At 48.5% G+C, this 22,637-nt stretch overlaps 5 protein-coding genes across 5 annotated transcripts; 2 read left to right on the plus strand and 3 right to left on the minus strand.

The window, feature by feature from the left end:
* Positions 1-6,175: 6,175 nt before the first annotated feature.
* On the plus strand, positions 6,176-9,172 carry GGS22DRAFT_157052 (uncharacterized protein). The gene is made up of 2 exons (XM_047960448.1): positions 6,176-7,237; positions 7,291-9,172. The coding sequence occupies exons 1-2, from the start codon at positions 6,651-6,653 to the stop codon at positions 8,516-8,518; spliced, it is 1,815 nt and encodes a 604-aa protein (XP_047821229.1). The 5' UTR covers positions 6,176-6,650; the 3' UTR covers positions 8,519-9,172.
* A 1,489-nt stretch (positions 9,173-10,661) lies between these two features.
* On the minus strand, positions 10,662-14,499 carry GGS22DRAFT_108890 (PXA domain-containing protein). The gene is made up of 3 exons (XM_047957881.1): positions 13,877-14,499; positions 12,987-13,800; positions 10,662-11,481 (listed from the first exon to the last, which is right to left on the minus strand). Exons 1-3 carry the CDS (start codon positions 14,409-14,411, stop codon positions 10,809-10,811), a joined length of 2,022 nt encoding a protein of 673 aa, XP_047821230.1. The 5' UTR covers positions 14,412-14,499; the 3' UTR covers positions 10,662-10,808.
* Positions 14,500-14,968: 469 nt separating this feature from the next.
* On the minus strand, positions 14,969-16,900 carry GGS22DRAFT_108888 (zinc-finger of mitochondrial splicing suppressor 51-domain-containing protein). The gene is made up of 2 exons (XM_047957880.1): positions 15,215-16,900; positions 14,969-15,146 (listed from the first exon to the last, which is right to left on the minus strand). Exons 1-2 carry the CDS (start codon positions 16,696-16,698, stop codon positions 15,116-15,118), a joined length of 1,515 nt encoding a protein of 504 aa, XP_047821231.1. The 5' UTR covers positions 16,699-16,900; the 3' UTR covers positions 14,969-15,115.
* Positions 16,901-17,065: 165 nt separating this feature from the next.
* Positions 17,066-21,341, plus strand: GGS22DRAFT_108916 (pre-mRNA-splicing factor rse-1). Its single transcript, XM_047957883.1, has 4 exons — positions 17,066-17,435; positions 17,603-19,682; positions 19,848-21,132; positions 21,184-21,341. Exons 1-4 carry the CDS (start codon positions 17,192-17,194, stop codon positions 21,208-21,210), a joined length of 3,636 nt encoding a protein of 1,211 aa, XP_047821232.1. The 5' UTR covers positions 17,066-17,191; the 3' UTR covers positions 21,211-21,341.
* Positions 21,184-22,611, minus strand: GGS22DRAFT_108909 (uncharacterized protein). Its single transcript, XM_047957882.1, has 2 exons — positions 22,216-22,611; positions 21,184-22,135 (listed from the first exon to the last, which is right to left on the minus strand). The coding sequence occupies exons 1-2, from the start codon at positions 22,378-22,380 to the stop codon at positions 21,473-21,475; spliced, it is 828 nt and encodes a 275-aa protein (XP_047821233.1). The 5' UTR covers positions 22,381-22,611; the 3' UTR covers positions 21,184-21,472.
* Positions 22,612-22,637: the final 26 nt, after the last annotated feature.

Genomic DNA, 22,637 nt, shown 5'->3' on the forward strand with positions numbered 1-22,637 from the left:
TACTCCAGAGACCCAGGGCTGCAAATCGTCAAGACCTGCATAACCGAAGGGCCTCAGTTGATGCGACCAATGTTTCCGACGGGGCGGGGGATGCATAGCGGTGCCTTACTTTATTCTTCAGAGGCCGTTTTAAGGCACGTCTGCACGTTTACACGTCTTTTAAGGCAACGGTCTATACGTTCTATGACACCCCTCCCCCTTTTTTCCCTCTATTATTTCTTATACATTACCTACCTACATACATACCTAGTACATATATACACACGCACACACACATACATACATATGCATACATACATACAACACGTACATACGCCACAATGATGAGCTCGACAATTTATTGCCGGTCGCTGCCTTGGCCTTGCGTATCTGTCGTTGCACCTTTAAACGACCGGAATATTTTTGGACCAGTCAACGGTCCAGCATAGAAATTATCCACTCCCCAAAGTGGCCGAACGGCAAATTGGTACCTGCTTCCAACCTTTCACAACGCTTCTCTAGCCGCCCACGGTACATCTGACAGCCCCCTTCGTGGAGAAAAGTTCTCGATCGTCTGGAATTTTGGGGGTCATTACGGGGCCTTCTGGGCAATAATATGTACCTTTCTCGTAACCCAAACTTTTTCCCTATAGTTACCTAGTATGTATGTATGTATGTATGTATGTATGTACATACTCGCATCCAACGAGATGTTCGTTAATCTCAGATTATCGATTTTTCTTTCCCTTTCCTTTGGTTCATTATTCCATCTACCTCATGGCCTGGCCATGCGGGACCCAAGCCAAGGCTAGTTCCCAAGTTCCTAAAGCCATGCGAGACTAACCTTGCTCGACCGCCACACACAACACGTACATTACCACATACAACATACAACGCACACACATAGATACCTACACACATGGATGCGTTTTCGTGGGTAGCTACTAGGTAGGTAGCTGACTGATGACAAATAACGCCATCGCTTCCTTTCCTGTTACCATGTATAGGTCGGTAGGTAGGTATTTTTATTTATTTGTATTATTTGTTTTCTTCTTTCGTTCGCAGGCAATTCAAAGCGAATCTTGGGGATGTTACCGTACACACACACTCACATTCGCGGTTGTCACCGTAGCTTTTCTGGGAAATGCCGGGTTGCGTTGTTCCAGCAGCCTCATTTTTGCTCGAGCTGTGCTAGCCTCGGGACATCCTATGGCTATTCCCCTAAACCTTTCTACTTCCCAAGGGGTAAGGTTGGCTGCAAGGCAACAATATAGGGCGGTCTAGCCTATGTTGGACTTTCTCCTTCTCGTCCTCGGATTTCTTTCTCTGACGCGATGATGGTGTAGGTAGGTAGGTATGTATGTAGATTGATATGATATCGCGTCAACTGCGGGTTTCGATATTTCGTTTCCAATATTATTTTCTCTCGTGATCGCATTTGGTAATCCGTTCATCTCTCTTCGTCAATGCTGCTTTTCCCAATTAGAGGAATTAGTAGGAGTCATCGTGACCGATGAGGAGACCCGAGTGTCGTATGTAATAGTTTATGCTTTATTATCATCGTCTCTCTGTTCTGCTCGGGTCGAACTGCTTTGCGCCGTTACGCGACTCACTAACGCCGAGGTTTGCTTACGGGAAACTGGTATGTCGTCTTAAGTGTATGGGTACTTAGCCAATGACTGCTGCTTTTAGGGACGAAGATGTATCGCGGCATGACGTTACTTCGATCGCCAAATAGTGCGCACTGCGCAGGGTATTGTATCTAAACTCCACAGCCGCATTGTCGGCAACGTACCGCCGCCGGGGTCGGCTAAGGTTCATGGCTTATTATGGAAGACAGGGTGAGTTCGCGAGTCGCGACTTTTAAAGGATTCTACTCTATGAAAATCATATATGGGAGGAGTAGCCGAATCTCGAACTGCAACGACCCATAAGGCATGAGGTACGTATGGAGGGGGGGTGTTGAGCCTTGCATGAAGCCGAAAGAAACAAGTTACAAGATTAAGAGCTGCACAGACGCCTCGCAGCTTTGTACATACAGAATACCTACCTACTGTAACACAAATCTCGGCCTTGTGGCAACAACTGGTGCTTTTCGTAAGGACGCTAAGCTCGAACGAGCCCTTGCTTTCTAGGATTCAAGCCTCTTCTGAAGAGTTAGGCATGGATAGTCCAGGATATAGATAGAGCTGACCAACTGGAAGATAGCCCGGCCGACGGAAAAGAGTATTGTACTCGCTTGGACCTCCTGACCATTCATGCCCAATCGCCCAACGGACCTCGGTGAAGGCCTCGCGTCTGACCCGGAAATTATGTCCAATGGTAATTCCAGGCTGCGCTTCTCGACCTGTTGTTGGTTGCTCTGCCTTTTGGATCCAAGGAGCCGGAATATTCAGACCTATCTAAGCCCTTTGCCTACCTACCTCATACCATAGTAATAGTAGGGAAATCTGTTGGTGGCCTGAGAGAAGCAATAACTACTCGCGGTCGAGCCGCTGAAGAACAATAGTTTCATAATGATGTGGAAATGAGATGTAACAGAGAAAATCCTCTTACCAATATTTGAGTGTTAAAAATGAGTGAATATGTAAATGCGTAGGTAGGTAAATGCGTGAATGTGAGCGTTCTCACCGGCCGACGAAATAGTGAGGTATGTCGAAGCACGTTGGAGGCGATGTTGATCCTAGGTAGATATCATCCCGACGGCTTGGGGGTCTAGATGCTACACAAGGCTTGCTTGCCGCGACAGCTTGATAGAACAACCCTCACCGGTTAAGTGAGTGAGTATTACAGGAGTAAATTTCAGACGAGATCTACTCCTGAATGAACTGGCGTTCCGTTGCATTGCTGGCATTTCGTCACGAGGCCGTAAGAGGCTCATGAGAGGTTTCCAGAAACACTGCGCTGTCTCATAGTATGTAGTGCTTAACATAGACAGTAGTATACTTTGACCTATGTATATCGTGTACGTCAATGGCTCTAGCGAGACCATTAATAAGGCGTAGACTCTTAAGAGATCTCAACCCCGGTTTGCATGACATCGATCTTTTAATGGCCTGCCATGATCTGCCCAAGAAGTATGAGGCTTTCCGCTTTCCGGCATTGAGCGGTAGACAACCGATGAAAATATAGGTGTGGAACAGCTGGGGGAAGAAAGGAACAGAGGTCGTGACCTTCATTAGAAACAGAAATGTCAAGAAAAAACTCACAGACTTTGGGGGGACCCCCGGCACCATCGGCCTTGGGGCTGCTTGGGGGGGAAAAAAACAGACAGGGGCCCCCGTATCCATATGCTGCTCATCTCAATTTGACCTGGTCGAGGTTGTCTCACAAACGGAGATAATGGGCATTACGCACTATGAAGGAAACTGGGAGAGTCGCAAGAATGACCATTTCGCTCGGCTCGGCGAGCACGAAGAAATCCTACCAGGTAATAACCCCTCCTTTGTCATCATATGGTCCGATTATGGCCGGAAAATTGGCAAACCCAGACGAGAGAGCTGTTAGCTTTCGACCCCGACCTTCACGATGATGACGCTTCGTACTCCTCAATTCCCCAACCCATCACCTAGATAGATAAACTAGCAATGAACTAGCTACCTACTGGATATGGGTTGACGTAGGAATATATCAGGTGAGCTCTAGTAAATCCAAGAGGAATGAATAGGATTTCTTTATCTTGCTGTCTTGAAAGTAATACGCGTTATTTCGAAACGTCGGGCTTATATACTAGGTAATTGGACGTTCTTCTAAGCTTGTTTTGAGAAGGTGAGGGGCTCACATGAAGCTCTCAAGGCTATGGAGAGATCTGGCTCGCTAGCGACCGTCAAATAAGATAGCAGAAAAGCTAATATGACGATCCGTCATGGACGGGGGGACGGAAACGGTGGTAGAGAGTGGTAGAAAGTGGCAGAGAGTGGCCCATGTTTGCCCTATGAAAGGGCGATACGGACCGTTTTTGACATGGGGATTGTGGACCATGGTACCCTGCTGAAAAATGAGAAAGTAACTACGTACCTTCCCTATCTTCCCTGCTAGGTCAGCCCGTTCCTGCCCGTTCTGCCCGTCGAGGAGTTTCCGCTAAGACTAAAAAGACTCAGTGGAGAAGAGAAACGAGGGCCAAGCTTTCTACGAAATACCTCATTCAACTAATTCAACCCATTCGTTCAACATTCAACCTCTTACAGCCTACAATCCACTCTGCGGCACAGGGTTTTTACTAGACCTCTGCTGGGCTTTTGCTGGGCTGTTGCTAGGCTTTACCTACTATGTAATGTTTTGCTGACCTTTACTAGTACTAGTACCAAGACTTCTCCGAGAAGGTCGACTTAACAAATGCTTGCAATCCTTCCCGCCGAGTTACCTTTGTAGGTGTCGCAACGGCTCACCTGGTCCGCCCGTCTTAGTCTATTCACTTCTGTTTGGTCCGTTTCTGGTCCCTAATATTTTCTTAACCTGGTTTGGCTAAACCCATTCATCTCAACTATCGTGAGTCTAAATAAGTTGGTCCAGCTGGTCCGTGACGATGGGGATGGATCTATTCGATGCCGTTGTTTCGATCTCCTTATTGTCCTGTCTGGTCCTGTTTGTTTTACATATTTTAACAGGGCAGATATGGCAGACATGGCAGAAGATTGGAAGACAGGGCAGGCCAGGGTGTGATGCTATCGAAACAACTTACAGGCCATACATGCTAGGTAATATGGTAATAACTAGGTAACGACCAAGCTGACAACAGGTGAGAGGCAAAGAAGCGCGCTCTCCTTGGCTGCTTGATCCAACTGCATGTGGGGTTTTGCTCAGGACTCATAATCCCTAATAAGAAATAGGGCAAGATTTGCTATCATCATTCTCCGAGAAGTATTCATAATCCATCGACCTTATTTTACCTTACAGCCTACGCATTTCTTCATTTCGATGATCCCCATGCCTTAGTTCCACCTCGGGAGCATCCAGTTACCCGCACTTTAGCTAGATTCGGTTGACCTTGGACCAGCTAGATCGGCTACTTCCTCCTTGCTCATCTTCTCTCCCCTCATCAACGCCAAAAGAACTTTCGTCAAGAAACATTCTCAACTAGGAAACATGGCTGACAGCCACCCGGACGGGAGCAACTATCTACTACCAAGGTATGTAGGTAGGTATCCTAGAAGTACCTAAGTTACCAGAGTTACCAGAGTTACCATAAACTAACTAGCTAGTAAAATTATGGGTTTCCCTTTCTTCTTCTTCTTCTTCTTGTCTTGTCTTGTCTCTCTTATTTCGTGTTCTGAAATTGCCTATCTAAAGAGTTAGATAGTTCTCGAAGAAGTCTTCTAAAAATCTCTATCAGTCAGTATCTAGCATTTCATTCGGTTTGTCTCATAATTCACTGCTACGTTCTACGTGTACGTACGGCTTGCCGAGTGCCCCGGGGGTGGCGCTCTCAGTTGCTTTTTGCGGCCCTTGTCATTCCCGTCTGATGGGCATGGCTGTTGTGTCCAGGATATGAATATAGCTCTCCAGTTTGTCGTTTCTCTGACATGTTAAAAAAGCACGGTAGCATCGTGGTTCTCTCTCCACACACCTTGAAGATTCGACCCCGGCTAGCCAGCTCTCTTTAGACGCACATCCACGGGCCTAACTACATTAATTCATCTGTACCCTCTTAGAGGGACCCTCGTCCTGTCAGACCTGTCATACCACATCCTATCCCTCGAGGGTTACCACACGCACACCCCCCCTCTAAGTATCTATTGTAATTCAGGGCCCCCGGACTCGAAGGACACACTCACATCCCTGTTACTGCATAGACTTACATATGTATCTATGTACGGTCTCCTCCACATGTTCTGTGTCTAGCATCTAGCCCTACCTTCCGCCGTGCGTCTGATATTCCTATCTTGAAAACCCAGCTATGAGACTGCATTGCGGCGTCTTCTACTAGGCAAGCTAGACCTTCAATCGATGGTCAAGCTGGTGAAAGCCACCACTTCACTAGTTCCTAGTCGACTCTGTTTGCTACCTCGTCCACCCTGCTACGCTCTTGTCAACCCTTCGGCCGTTTCCATTTACACCAGACGGCACAGGCCAAGTTCTTCCTGCTCTTCCTCGATGCAGCAAATATAGAGAGGGGAAAATAAGAGACAACCACCAGGGCAAAAAAAGAGAAAAGTCCAAAATAAGGAAACTAGATCAACTCAGGAGAAAAAGAAAGCAAAGAGTTGGACCAACTTGATAGGAAACGGTAGGCCCCCAAAGGTGCTTGTTGGTTGGTTCTTAAAAATTCGACGCCCTATTGTTGCGCATGAGATACAACGACAACCAGACGACTAGTTACCGGAGTCGAGATTTGCGCCTCCTCATCCTTCACTACTACGGGAGACATACCGGTCAACATTTTGGCAGACCACCGACTTTTACTGCAGCTCCCAACAGCTCACGAGGACAGTGAACTACACACCACCGGTCACGGCACACTAGCCCTTTTAAAGGACCAATTGGTTGACTAAACCTGAGTATGCATGTTGTTTTCCGCCCGTAATTGTCGAGTTATCAGAAAATCTGTCCCGGCAGATCTCCATAGCCGCCAGCGCCAATCCCACCTCTCTATCAGATTCTAACTGCGGCTCGTTGCTAAAACCTACATAACGGAGACTCAAAGTACCAGTCTATATCGTGACTGTCAGTCAATGCGGGCTATATCCTACGGATCCCACCAACTGTTTAGTATAGCCGATTCAGTTGGCACGATAGCCATGCACAATACAATAATCGGCTCAACTGGTATAGGCCAGGATAACCATCTGGCTCATGACAATTCGTACTCGAACGAACAATGGGTTGATATGACTGCTTATAATAATATGGGCATGACAACCTACGGAGGTGATTATTACATCCCTCCGGTAACTCATGGACTGCCGTCAGAGTCCATCGGCATGGCTCCGCCGCCTGTCCCGCATCAGATGCACAGCCAGCCGCATAATAATTACGCGAGCCATCTACCTCATCCGTTGATAATACCAACACAGCAACCTTCTCAGGTTCCGTGGCCTAGCCTACGGACGAACCCCTCTCAAAACTACCCGGCGCCTCCTGTACCTATCCCTCCGGCCTCAGCCCCCATGAGACAACCCCCGAGGTTGCCGACGATTAACACGTCGCAGCCGAGGAAGACGTTAACGGACGAAGATCGCAGGAACATGTGTTTATTTCACGAGGACAACCCTCACGCCAAACAAACAGAGATTGGACAAAAGTTTGGTGTCGAGCGAAGGTAAAGTCGACAGGCGACAAAACGGATCTTGATTGCTAACGTTACCTTGGCAGCACCGTATCGAAGGTCTTGCGAAGGAAGGAACTCTACCTCAATCTGGATAGTCAGGGCGGCTCTCCTGTGAAAAAGTCCAAGGGAAAATCCCCACCTGACATTGAGCGAGCTCTGGCAAATTGGGTCAGGGGCCAGCAGAAGAAGGGGGTCGTGGTCAGCGATTCTCAGATGGAGGAGAAGGCAAGGGTATTTTGCACCGGCGCAGACAGTCCTCTGAAAACTATCACGGCCTCCTGGATCGAGAAGTTCAAGCAGAAGCACAATATTGGTCCTGGAAAACTTATTCGCAGAGCATCCGAGACTGCTATTCCCGACAATGCTCGACTGGACACTGGCTCACCGCTATTATCTACCTCGCAGACACCAGGAGGTATCTCACCTGCTTCACCGATCAACCAAACGACCTCACCGCAACCTACTTCGGCGATCGAAAAATCCGAAAGCAAAGAATCTCTATCTACGGGTTTCATGGATTTCGAATCCAACGGATACCGACATCCACACTCGCAGAGCTCAACATCGCTTTCCAGTGCCGTCACAGACCCTCCAAGTTCAACTTTCTCAGCAGGTGCTTTCAGCCCAGGTTCGCAGTTCAACTTCTCACCGGATCCAAACTCGGGAATGTTTGGCGATCGGAACCAAATACCCGGAAATCCCAACTTCCAGCGCCCTCGAAGTCAGACAGTTCCCGACCTCGGACATCTCGACTACATCAACCAGTCACAGTCCAGCGAGCCACTGACACCCAAGTACAGCCAATCCGGAACGGCACCCTCATCAGCTCTCGAGTCGCCCGCCCACGAGATACCGGCCCCGCCTTTCGGAAACCTAGACTCAGCTATATCCCCACCTACACCGCTACATCACGTAAGTAGCAACAGCAGTTTAACCGGAAGGTCTAGCTGCTCAGGGGTTGCGGTGTCCGGGACGACATTGGGATCTTCACCGAGTTCACCGACACAAGAGGACGCTAGACGGGCCGCCGATACTCTTCTCAGCTTCATGCAGCAGTTCAAGACCACGGGTTTGGTTGATCAGAACGACTTCTTAATAGTCCTCGGACTTACAGAGAAGCTGGGATTACAGTCGCAACAGCAGATGGGGATTCCTCAGTCTAACTCGGCTACTCAGGGCTTCGGAGGATTATCAAGGATACCGGAGGGCGATACGGAGATGACCACGGCCCCTTCGCCCCATATCAAAAATGAGACGACGATGAGTGTATGACAACCCATGAGCCCGTCCATCTTTGGGAAACCATCTCCATGGACACTATACATATCGACAGTAGCTTGAGCTCTTATCGACCATCGGATCCCTAGCTCTGGAATTCTGAGGGTTATATCTTTTACGAGATCGCCGACAGCATCAGATTCGGACTAATAAATCCTCTAAATTGGACATATAGGAATCCCCGAAACTGATCTGTATGACCTGACGAACCAACAACTACAGACACCGGCCGTATTCGACCCCCTAAAATTATTCCATTTCACCCAACTTTTCACGCTCACTTCCGACTACAGTATCTATAACAACAGAACGACCCATTCATTCCGAGTCTACAACAGAAAACGTCTCACGACAGGCACAGGGGATAAGGACAATGTCATCATATCCATGCTCATATTCACACAGGCGTCACCAGGGCCGAGGGGAAAGGGGGGAAACAAAAAAACCACACAAAAATTACAAAAATTGTCCAAACTAACTAACCAAACAAATACCGAAACAAAGCGTATCTAATTATATACACTATATTTCTCACGAAACATCAATTCATATACGTACACTATTATACCCCCGTCGCCCCACCGCGCGTTTAACCCAAAGCGAAATATACCCGAAATTCGAGCAATGGACGAAGGGAGGAAGAGGGAGGGAAGGGCCAGGGAAAGGGAAAGGGATGGGAAGGAAACCCAGGGAGGGTAAAGGAAGAGGAGGAGTAAGACGGAAGAAAAATTCTTATATTGATTGGACTTAAATTGGGCGCTCGTTATTATTCTCCATCCTCTCCCTTCGATATCATCTATATTGATATCCTATACTATACTGCTATACCATAACCATCGATTTTCGATCTATCCGTCTATTCGGCAACAAGACTTTGTCCCGCTCACGCGAACATTACTACCCTCGATAACCAGGAGTCTCCAACATCGCGAATTTTTCAAAAAATCTCAAAACGGCTTATTATTATTACTACTATTACTACTTCTTTTCTCTCTCTTCATCTTCTCGGTATTTTCTATAAGGTCCTCCCCGTATATACACCTACATAACAACCTAAATACTCATCTGTCTATCAATCCGAAAAACCCGTCCTTTTTCCTCCTCGAACGCCCCTCGTTACTATCCTCGACGGAGTTGGGAATATAGGGGGAAGCAGGAAGAAGAAATACCACATTCGCTGATATCTAACATGGACGAGGAGAGGCGACTTTCCCTCCGTTCACGGGAGGCCAAGGAGGCGAAGGAAAGGAAGGGGAGGGGAGGGGGTCTAAAGGGGAAAGGGGGCGCGAAGGTGTTCAAAGGTGACCGGTGTTAGAGTCTCTGAGGAAAGGGGAAACGTGTTTTCGGTTCATTATTCCAATTTTTTTCTCTCTACATAGCAGCACTATCAGGCGTATATCCGGAGTGATTTGTTTCTCTAGGTATCTAGCTGACACTAATCTTGAATTTCACTGCTCTACCATATCCCAGCAATCCAAACAATCAATCAATCAATCATCCAAGTGCCCTGGAAACAAGAGACAGCGAAAGCCCAAACGAGTACACACGTCCCTCGAGCCTAACCTGCCTCAAAACGTAGGGGAGAGAAAGGGGTCTCATACAGCAAACCAGCCAAACCTAGCAAACACCAGTCATCCATTCATCCATCAATCCAGGGGAATCCGACGACGTTACACCGTCCATAGAAAGGGGGTTCGAATTCGCTATCCGAACCCGTCCCAAAACCACGACCGAACGTTTATTTATTTTTATTCATATTCTTGGAGTAACCTTCTACATACATCCATAGTAATACACAACAAGCCCCCTTCCCCCGTCCGTCCCCTCCCCCCCCCTAACCACAAGCCGGCCGAACGACACCAAGGTAGGTAGATGAGACACACAAGAACACATGTATGTATGTATGTATGTATATACGTATGTAGGTACATATCTATGTAAACAACGAAAGCGGAGCCTGTCGCGGCTCTGTAACTAGCCTTCCGGAACATCTCGCCCCTCGGCCCCGTCAGTACTCTATTGCTGGCTTATGTTGGACTGAGTGCGTTGCGTTGCATTGCATGACAAGAGGGTGCCACCCGATCTGGACCAGGGCGGTGCATGAGAAGGTTTTGAAACTCATTTTTTTCTTAACAGAAGAATTTCCTTTTTACTTGTTTCTCTTAATGTCGTGTCGTGTCGTGTTGTCCGTTCTAACGGTAGGCCGGTTGGTTGGTTGGGTATCAATCATTATTACATTACTTATTTCGTTTACGAGACAAACCGACTGTCCGGCCCCCCTCCCTTAACTTAAACGCTCTTCCCATAATTCGATCACCCCCTTCTCGGCTAGTTCGGGCATAAGGCGCACAAGGACGAGCTCTAGAATGCCGTACACTAGATGCTTGTTACAATAGGCATCCGAGAAGACATCGAGGATGCCGGTCTCGATCTCCGATAAGATTCTGCTCTCCTCCTCGTCATCGCCCTTGTCACACATGTCAGCCCGATTGTCGCCACCAGCCTCGGTCGGCCGCACACCGGTGTCTCCAAATTCCCGCTTTGAACCTTCTGGGGTCAACGTTGCATGGTTGTCTCTAACAGATTTGCCCTCATCGGTAAGCCGCACGCGTGCAACTTCCTCTCCAGTGTTATTGGTATTATGTGCTGTGTTATTACCTTTGACTTTAAACGGTCCGGACCGCGAGCTCGGACTCTTCTGAGTGTTAGTCGATCTAGTAGAAAATAGCCAGGTACTGCTACCGTAATAAAGCCTGCCCACCCCCTTCGGAACAAGCGCCAAAAGCGCGCTAGCGCATCTGCGACGCAGGGCGGCCAGCTGTTCGTCAGATGAGGGAGGGATCAAGCTAGATACTCCTGGGGCGTTATTGGGGAATATGGCGCCGCGCACGGCTCGAAGGAGCGGGGGAAGACGGGCAGGATCGAGAATATAGGCGTGGATATGATGTGAAAAAAGTCTGTGCGAGATCAGTACAGTACAGTGCAAACCATGTACCAGCGAACATTAATAGAAGCTTCTAAGGAAAAGGCGTTGTAGGGAACGTGGGGGGTTTAGTGGTACAGGTGTTACCGTAAGCGGGATGATTCGAGGGGGATTTGGGGATTTGGGGGGATGAACGCGAGTTCGAAAAGAGTCAGATTCTTAGGGCAGATAATCCGAACGGTTCCATAATGGAATCTCGCTGTAACCATGGCTTCACGGTTAAGGTACACACGACCAGGTGTAACCACACCTAATAATCTAATAATGATTGATAATGCAAAGTCTACCACGCATGACTGCATCAAACGGACAAGCGATGTGAGGCTTCAAGGGACCGTGAGCTTTGCCTGGAGACGAGAGCTCCTACAGGGGAGCTAGAAGCTGCATAAGCCCTGGAGGGGGGTCACCCCTGGCTCTATCCGATCGGGGAAGAGGTACGTCGATGATGGTCTTTTGGGCGCAAATATGCGAGGTCGAGACCTAAAGAGCTCAGATCGATTAAGTTTGGACGGAACGGCCAAGATGGTGTATGATACATGCGTATCCCGACGCCAGGGTATTGAAAGCCACATTATCGCTCTCGGAAAGGTTTCAAAAATACCCCGGTCTAAGCTACGCAAGCTAGTGCCATCTTTGGCCGATCACATCTGACGGCATTCGGAGCTGAACATAGTCGTTGTCGTCCCGCCGATCGAACCAAGAGCGGATGCACATATTGGAATATAGTGGGATGGCCGTGAGTAGTACGGCAGGGACTAACATCGAAGTAGAATAGCAGAGCCTGCTAAGATATCTAGGTTCGAGATAGGATCTGTCGTGTAAAAGTCCCTAGCTTGAACAACGCGCGTCGGAGAGATGCCCGTGCGTGCGGGAAACGGTAGCGGTGGGGTCCAGCGGTACGAAGCGAGAGGGAAAAAGAGTTCGTGGCGTCGTACTGAATGGAGGAATCCTTGGTCGAGGATAGGAATCCCTGCAAGTACCAAGGTTGGGCGCGTAAATAAGGCTCGCGGATGGCCAGGTAGACCTGCTAGACTCAGCCCCGCGCCGTTTATCGTGCAATCGGATGAAGGATATCTAGGTTTACCCGGTCATTGGTCGTGAGTAAGGACAACCCCTGGAATGAAGTCTTTATTGATGACCCTGGCGAATATCGGACTTTGGGTGGCTTCCTGTTTATCCGGCTGTGAAACCAGAGGATGGTAGCGTCGTACAGCACCTCCCTCGACTAGAGGGTGGCTTTACTGAAAATGGCCTGGCCTAAGTATCCGTGCCTCGTTTCGTCGATTTGCCAAGCCGATATCCGATCGTCCATGGAAATTAATCTTGTGATGGAAAGGCAATGCCCGTCATGCACACTCGCGAGACAGGACAATTCTGAGATGTGAATGGACGACGTCTGGTCCTGTGACCTGAGACGCATGCGAGGTGACGAGATAAGTGCTTCCGCGATGAAGAAGAAAAGAAGATTGATTCGCCTACCTATCGATCATCCCGTCAAACCCTGCCAAATTTCCAGGGCCTCTAAGAGCTCCCCATTGTATCATGGAGAAGGCTCCGCTCATCCAGGGCATGCGAGCGTCTATTTCGAGAAGGTTGCCGGCGCAAGACCATATTTTGAAGTCCGCAATGGGGATCTTGACTGGCTGCGAATGGGTCTCCGAGACCGCCGGAGGGTGGTATGATTCTGCTTCGTCCTCGTCAAAAGTTGGCTTTGCGAGGCGGGCGAAACTAGGAGTGGATCTTGGAGGGAGTGCTCGGGAAAGCATTAACGTGTTGATCATTAATCGTATCGAGTTTACTATAACGAAACCCCATTGGATTACGGACCAGAATGCTTCCTGAATATGCAAGCTAGTCTTGTTCGTAGTTGGCGGAACTATGCCGGAGCCCGCTTTTAGATTGATGCTCGGCGTGATGTCTCTAGTTTCAGAAGCCTTCATGGCGCCTTTTGCGCGTACTAATCTCGTTAGCATAATCAGACTTTCCAATATGAGCCATGGCTCCGAGAGTTTATTGACAATTAGATTGCCAATAACGAGTTCCGAGAATATCTGCCCAACCAAAGCTGTTAAGCACTCATTCTCGAGATCCTCAGTCGGAAGTAGAAGTGCGAGAACACCCCGAACTAAAAGCTGCCGGTATTCGCTTTCGTTGCTTGCCTGGACCTGGGCACTGCCAGATTCTGATTTAGGAACAGGGGACAGAGCAGGCAGAGGCCAAAGCGAGTGATAGATCTCGCGCGGATTGGCTTCAACCGGTGGACGGGCCACGGAGCTCTTCGCAACTCGGTACGCTGTACGATGTGGTTAGTGATGATGCAATCAAATATACGAGTTTCGTTTGCCAGATAATAAGACATGGCAGCCAACCTCGGATATGCGCATCTAGCAACTCTGGGAGTTCATCAAACAATAAACTCTCAAGGTCTACATTCCGCAACCTTTCCTCTAACGCCCGAGTGCAATGTGCAATGATGTGTACAATCTCGGAGACGAAGGTCTCATCTGGCGTAATCCTAGCATACCAATTCTGGACAAATTCCTTGATGATGATCGCTATGAGAGCATATAGCTGGAGATCCACATCGTTGCGACTAGTCAGAGGCGGCAACAGATCCTGAATCGGAGCAGGCGTGCTCCTTCCCCTATCAGCCAAATGTTGGGCGCACAATACTCGGCGTATAAAGGCAGCGGTGGCCTTGTCGGAGAGAAAGTCGGACGATATGGGACGAGTGGATCGACGAGGAGCCGAGGGCGGTGGAGTCACGGCAGGTGAACTAGAAGCCTTATTTACAGTGGATGATGTGACTGATTCGGGATTGGTGCTTGATGTTGCTGGCGCCTTTAAACTGGTCGGAACCGGGCTACCTTTGGGCGGGAGGGTGCCCGATGATGGTGTCGACATCCCCGGTCGAGAGAGGATGGGGCATTTACCGGAGTATCGTCATGGTATTTGAATCGGGTAGAAGATTCTCTCGTCTTTCGATAGTATGTGGTTGGAAAGGAGTTGTCGTGGAGTTGAAAGTGGGTTTAGTTGGTCATCGCGCTAAGTTCGTTGCCGTTTTGCTGCTGCAGGAACCATTATTTGCGGCGACTTCCCCTTGTAGGCTTGTACTCTTTTTTCAAGGGACGTCGCACCTGCAGCCGCAGCTTACGGCAACTGTAAGACGCTCGTGCCACCTGAAATGACGTTGACAGGTGCAGCGGAGCACCCCGAAGCATGCGTAAATCGTAAATTTTAGCACCTAAGCACAGGCCTTCAACTACCTGGAACCTGGGCAGCTGGGTACCATCGGCTCTTGACTTGCATCCCATGTGTGAGCAAGGATTACCATGTCTCGTTTTACAGACAATTATTGAGCCTCATGATAATGATACAATTATCAGCAATTATCAGCAAATAATTATATTCATACTTAAGCACGCTGTTAAACATGTCAAGAATGTAAGTTGTGGATTGACTCATTTCCACAACCACGATCACGATCACATAAATCGGACATAGGCTAGGTGATTTCATGGAGGTGCATCTCATCAGCATGGAGTGGTGCGATTTTATACACTCGGTTAACGCGGTTATATATAGGGGTACATATGCAAAGTCGTTTCTTACTCGGCATTTTTTGTTGTTGCTTCGTATCTGTGAAAATTGTTAGAGCCGTAGAATCGAGTGATTTGCCTGGCATCTTCGATGAAGAAAACACATACCTCTTGCCTCGGAAAGCCCATACTCCCCAGTTGCCGCAGCTAATGTCCTGCGGGTCGAGATCGTTGAGATCCCACCGCAAACTCCTGAATGTATTTTCCCCAGGTTCCATCAGCAAATCAAACTCGCCCTTGCAAGTCTTTCTAACCCACTCTATGTCCCTGTCCATGTCATACTGTGTATAGCCGGTCACGATGATCGGTGCCTTCGTCTCGAGGAGTAACGACACCGTTTCCGCCCACTCGTGGGAGCTGGCCGGATGTCCCAAGCCTGGATGGAACATGACAAAACAGTCAAAATAGGGATCATATGGGTAGAATTGTCCAGTTTTGTGGAGAGTATGATAGTAGTCCACAATAGTGCTAATCTTCATCGTCGGCCATACTCGGTCTTCCACTATAGCACCAAAAGGGTTGGAAGGAGTTCGAGGCGGCAATGGGAACTCGTCATCTCGATTCGCCATACTCTCAGGTCCAATGAAGATGAGATGGAATTTTCCTCGGGGGAAAAGGTGAGCTAGCTGCACCCAGACATTCCGAGGTAAAGATGACTCTGCTCGGGCACCTAGTATGAATATTCTCACCGGAGGTGCTTCAGGCCGTAAACCTTTGATATCCTCTCCACCACCAGTCATAGGAGGGTGTAAGGTATATCTAAGAGCGCTTAAACTCTTTAAGCCTTCGGGTGTGAGTCTGCCACCCTTCCTAATGTTATAGGGGCTAAGCTCGTGGAGGATACTGCCAATTGTCACCGGATATGTAAGCAGCCTAGTGACTTGCCGCATATTTCGGTCATCGTTGATAGCCTCAAATAATCTCGTGTAGAGGAAGGTATCCCAATTGGTCATGTTAACAGCAGCTTCTTCCATTTGCGGCCCCGCGTATTCAAATTCTGGGAAGAATCTTCCAGATCGAAGATCGTGATCATCTTCGTTGATTTGTCGCAATGTATCGCATATCTTTAGATGAGCTTCGTAGTCTTCGGCCCAGTGGTGGTCGCTACAATAGACCGGAATCCCGCAATCCGGACATTCAAAGTCGACATGGGCTGGAGCCCCGGAACCCGTGGGACTATGATCCGGATGTGGGCAACGTCCATGTTGTCTTATAAATGCGGCACGACGCCGTATCTCTGGAATGGGTGAATTGGTGAAGGAGTGGAACAAGTCGTCGGGGCGCAGGATAGGTGGTCTCGATTGGTTCTCGTATGCTGCAGCTGGTCCTTGTCCAACCGAATTATCCTCGGCTAACTTGGACTGTTCACCAAATAATGACAGAGACCTTGATAAATTCCCCTTGGTTTGAACCGGCGGAATAGGACGCTTCGAATGGATAAGTCGGTTGGAAGAGCTAGTCTTTCGCAATGGGCGCGGGGAGGTGCTTTTAGAGAATGCTCTCGTCATGGAGGGACGAGATGCATGCGCCGCTGAGGACCTTAGGCATGCCCGGCAAGCATTCGAAGCTGCCAGACGCACTGAAGGTTCCATATTTCGGGATTCGTATAAAACAGCCTCCTCATATGATAATTGCGAATTCCGAGGTTGCGACTGGGCTGGGTAACTTCATGGCTGCCATTGAAATTCTCGGAATTGGAAATCGTCAGATCTAAGGAGCTAATGCAAAATAGGCATAGCGCTTCAAGTAGGTACACAGCGATGTACTTTGTACAATACAACAGCTTGATGAGTCGTCCCGCCTTCCAAGTTCTAAAAATCATGACGGATAAAGGTTGATCCCTTACTGTACCCCACAAGAGCTCTCAATGTCCAATGAAAGGGCGATGTTACAACGAGCAAAATGTCTAGCAGATACCTTCTCCAATCAGCACAGAGCTCGATAAACCTTAACAAAAACTTTTGGAGCTCTACATTAGCTTCTTCATACGCGACGACACCGCATTACAATCGACGCGAAAATTAAAAAGATAGAGACAGAGGAATTCGAAGAGTCGCGCAGGCTTCCTGCACGTTTGCTGCGAAGATGGCGACTACTTCTAATATGTTTCTCTATTCCCTTACCATCCAACCTCCTACAACGATAACTCAAGCTCTTCTTGGCCAGTTTTCTGGAACTAGAGAACAGCAAATCGTCACAGCCTCGGGTTCCCGGCTCACATTACTTCGTCCAGAACCATCCCAAGGAAAGGTTATCACCCTCCTATCTCACGATGTTTTTGGGATTATTAGATCCATAGCCTCGTTTCGTCTGGCGGGAAGCAATAAGGGTAAGTTCTGTACACACATCCTACTTGTGAGGCTTCACTTAGTGATATTGAAGCTCGGTCCCTAGAATCGTAGAATCGCTCGGGTTACCGCCTAGATACACGGTGCGATATACAGGCGCTTAAGGAACCATTACCACCAGAACTTTAGCTAATTCTTCTATTGATAGATTATATCATACTTGCTACCGATTCGGGACGCATTGCTATAGTCGAGTACATACCACAGCAAAATCGATTCAAAAGGCAGAAGCTTGAAACTTTTGGAAAGTCAGGTGTACGCCGAGTCGTTCCAGGCCAGTACCTAGCTTGCGATCCTAAAGGCCGTGCTTGTCTCATCGCGTCGATCGAGAAGAACAAACTAGTCTACGTTCTAAACCGCAATGCTCAGGCAGAGCTTACTATCTCTTCGCCCCTGGAGGCGCATAAACCTGGAACGGTCGTGCTCTCTATGGTGTCTTTAGATGTTGGCTATGCGAATCCAGTATTCGCAGCGCTAGAGGTTGATTACTCTGAGGTAGACCAAGATCCAACAGGTCAAGCTGTTACCGAAATCGAAACCCAACTCGTGTACTATGAACTAGATCTGGGACTGAACCATGTTGTCCGGAAGTGGCACGAGTTGGTCGACCCTACGGCATCAATACTCTTTCAAGTTCCTGGTGGCAATGACGGACCTAGTGGTGTTTTAGTATGCGGAGAAGAGAATATCACGTACAGACACTCGAACCAGGAGGCGTTCCGGGTCCCGATCCCAAGGCGAAAGGGTGCCACAGAAGATCCCCAGAGGAAACGCTCGATCGTATCCGGAGTCATGCACAAACTCAAAGGGAGTGCTGGTGCGTTTTTCTTTCTTCTCCAAACGGAAGATGGCGATTTGTTTAAAGTCACCATTGATATGGCTCAGGACGATGACGAAAAGCCAACTGGGGAAGTACGTAGGCTCAAGATCAAGTATTTCGATACCGTTCCAGTTTCTACGAGCCTCTGCATCCTGAAGAGCGGTTTCCTGTTTGTTGCTAGCGAGTTTGGTAACCACCACTTCTACCAATTCGAGAAGTTGGGTGATGACGATAATGAGTTGGAATTCAGCAGTGATGACTTCCCGACAGATCCCCAGACATCATACAATCCTGTTTATTTCTATCCAAGACCAGCCGAAAACCTGAGTTTAGTTGAGAGCATCGACTCGATGAACCCCTTGGTTGACTGTAAAGTGGCAAATCTAACTGGCGAAGATGCACCACAAATCTACTCTCTTTGTGGAAATGGCGCGAGAAGTACATTTAGGACCTTAAAGCACGGCTTAGAAGTCAATGAAATAGTGGCTTCGGAACTTCCCGGGGTCCCATCCGCTGTTTGGACTACGAAACTCAACCGATCTGATCAGTACGATGCCTATATTGTGCTCTCTTTTAGCAACGGCACTTTGGTGCTCAGTATTGGCGAAACTGTGGAAGAGGTAACGGATACTGGATTCCTCTCAACAGTCCCGACGCTTGCCGTCCAACAACTTGGCGACGACGGCCTTCTCCAAGTTCATCCCAAAGGTATCCGACATATCATTAATGGACGAGTGAATGAATGGGAAGCACCAACTCACCGGTCTATTGTTGCGGCCTCCACCAATGAGCGCCAAGTTGCGGTTGCTCTAAGTTCGGGTGAAATTGTTTACTTTGAGATGGCTGAAGATGGGTCATTGGCCGAATATGATGAAAAGAAGGAAATGTTTGGAACTGTTACTTGCTTAAGTTTGGGCGAGGTTCCTGAAGGTCGCTTACGAAGTTCATTCCTGGCTGTTGGATGCGATGACTGCACAGTCCGAATCCTAAGTCTGGATCTCGAATCCACACTTGAGAGTAAATCTGTGCAAGCTCTGACCGCTGCTCCGTCATCATTGTCTATCATGGCTATGGAAGACTCTTCGTTTGGTGGCTCGACCTTATATCTTCACATCGGTCTGCATTCAGGCGTGTATTTGCGAACAGTCCTAGATGAGGTGACTGGTGAACTTACCGATACCCGCCAAAAGTTCCTTGGACCTAAGGCTGTACGACTTTTCCAGACCTCCGTCGAGGGCAGCACCTGTGTCCTCGCTCTCAGCTCAAGAACCTGGTTGGGTTATTCAGATCCGATTACGAAGGGCTTCATGATGACGCCGCTAGACTATAGTGATCTAGAATGGGGGTGGAATTTCAGCAGTGAGCAATGTGAAGAAGGTATGGTGGGAATCCAGGGCCAAAATCTCAAGTAAGTGAACTCTTTAAACCTGTCCGATCTGAAGAATGATGAAAAAAGGATCCGATGCTACGGCTATGAGGTCTTTACGCATATACCAATTGTTCCTACTGAACTTCAAATACTTTCTACGTAATCTTGAGAAACATGGAAAAGATAAGCTGCTAATAGCAACAGGATTTTCTCCATCGATCGACTAGGGGACACCTTATTGCAACAGTCGATACCGCTTACGTATACCCCTAGACGTCTTGCTAAACACCCTGACCAGCCTTACTTTTACACCATTGAAGCCGACAACAATACATTGCCTCCCGAGTTGCGCGCCCAATTACTAGCGGATCCAGCTGTCGTTAATGGCGATGCAGCTGTGTTACCACCAGAGGAGTTTGGGTATCCTAGGGGACGCGGCCGATGGGCATCTTGTATCAATGTCGTAGACCCTTTAGTGGAGAAACGAGTTCTGCAAACATTAGAGCTGACCGACAACGAGGCTGCCGTCAGCATGGTTACGGTTTCCTTTGCAAGTCAAGACAACGAGACATTCCTCGTTGTTGGTACCGGAAAAGACATGATCCTTAGTCCTCGCCAGTTTAGCGCAGGGTTCATACATGTCTACAGGTTCCGCGACAACGGCAGAGAGATTGAATTCATTCACAAGACAAAAGTGGAAGAGCCCCCAATGGCGCTGGTACAATTCCAAGGCCGTTTGCTAGCGGGCATCGGAAAGACTCTTCGAGTCTACGATCTTGGACTCCGTCAGCTTCTTCGAAAGTCGCAAGCTGAAGTTGCCCCTCAACTTATCGTTTCGATACAAACCCAAGGTAGCCGTATCGTCGTTGGCGATGTGCAGCAAGGAGTTACGTATGTCGTCTATAAATACGAAAGCAACAAGCTGATACCATTTGCCGACGACACCGTACCCCGCTGGACAATCTGTACAGCTATGGTGGACTACGAATCGGTTGCCGGCGGAGACAAATTCGGAAATATATGGATTGTGCGATGTCCACAGAAGGCAAGCGAGGAAGCCGACGAGGACGGAACCGGCGCGCACCTACAACACGCCCGAGAATACCTACACGGTTCTAATCACCGTGTCAGCCTCATGTCGCATTTTTTTACTCAAGATGTCCCCACCAGCATAAGCAAAACAAACCTCGTAGTAGGTGGACAAGACGTGCTTCTTTGGAGTGGAATACAAGGCACTATTGGCGTATTGATTCCGTTCCTGAGTCGAGAAGATGCGGATTTCTTCCAAAGCCTCGAATCGCATATGCGGACTGAGGATCCGCCTCTTGCCGGAAGAGATCATCTGATATATAGGGGTTACTATGCCCCCGTTAAAGGTGTCATTGATGGGGACCTATGTGAGAGGTTCACTTTGCTCCCTAGTGATAAGAAGCAGATGATTGCGGGAGAGTTAGATCGCTCGGTCCGTGAAATTGAAAGAAAAATATCTGTAAGTGAAGCCTCAAATCCCTGAATGTAACCACCAGACTAACATGATTAGGACGTACGAACTCGATCGGCATTCTGATGAAAGGCTTGGGAATGGCGCATGGAGTAATAAGGAGTCATATTATTATATCCGCAGAGATTTCCTCGGATTTTGATACCAAATCAAGATAGCTTAATGGTCAGTGTTGATGTCCATTAAAACTTGAAACCCTCAGGTCTTATAAAAGTGCCTAAGTAACCCCCAGATGCGAGATATGCACATGTGATACTTATATGTACAATACAAAAGGCCAAACCTCGTGGTCTAACCTACTTTTACCAATTAGTTGATGAATCTTCTATTACCTATGTCCTCTCCGAAATGCACTCCTATTATTTGCATATTTAGCAACCCGTTTGCCTCTCTTCGCTGCTTCGACGGGGTGCGCTAGCTCCCACGCCTCGTCTGCAAAGAAGGCCTCCGTCGCCATGTCGAGGTCGTACCCGGCTTGCCCTAGATATAGCACCGCGACGTCGTATTCGTGCACTTTGCACGCTACCATCCATCGTCGTATCTTGGATTTCCGAGCTTCCTCTTCCTCGCCCTCGATCGGCCGCGGCGAGAGGCTCACGCCCCCTTTGTAGTATTCCCCGGGTATTATCACAGTCCGCCGGCCTAGGATCAGGTGGTCGCTTGTGATGTTGTTCGCTCGTCTGAGGGCGGGCGCGGGGACGCCGTAGCGCAGAGAGAGCGAGGAGACGGAGTCGTGTGCGTGGTCTAGGAAGTGCAGGGTGTCTTCGGCTAGTTCGGAAGAGCCAAGAGGGACGGACTTCTCGTCTAATAAGTCTGGGCTCGTTTGGTTTATCGGAGGCATGTAGGGTGGCGGGGCTGCGGAGACGGGCTTCTTGGAACTGGTTGCGATTGAGGATTCGTATGATGGCGGGTCTTTTAGACCTTGTGGGAGACTCGTGTCTGTTAATGAGATTTGGCAGTAGGGGCAGTAGGTGTTGAAGCGGGGGTTGGTCTGTTTGGGATGGTCAGTTGACTTGTAAAGTCATGGACTCGTGGATATGTGTGTTTGTATCTGATCATTGCTCAACGCACATTACGACAGTGTCCGCATATTATTCTCCGGCAGCACTCTAAGTGGCGATCATGGGGTAGAGGCTTCTCCGAGTTGCTATATCGGGGGACTTTGCTAAGGAGAGTCGCACAGGTGCAGCAAGACTCGACTGCCGAAGACGTCTGCTTGATATTGAACACGGTCATATTTAGGGAATTGGAACTGGGGGAAGGTTGACAATATAGAAAGAAGAATGTGTATGATATTATACAATGCTAATTGATTAGGAGTAGTTATCTTAGAAATGTCCCGGAGGCTTATTTTGACATTGGTTGATAGAGATAAACAAGAAATAAGAAATTGTTAATCGTTATACAAAGTATCTATCTAGTAGTTAACTTTATAATTGTAACTGGTCGCTGTCTTGAAAATAGGCCAAGGTGGCGTGCCTGGACGGCGTGCC

Source organism: Annulohypoxylon maeteangense (genome assembly GCF_022496945.1).
Source record: "Annulohypoxylon maeteangense strain CBS 123835 unplaced genomic scaffold GGS22scaffold_4, whole genome shotgun sequence".
Lineage (NCBI taxonomy): Eukaryota > Fungi > Ascomycota > Sordariomycetes > Xylariales > Hypoxylaceae > Annulohypoxylon > Annulohypoxylon maeteangense.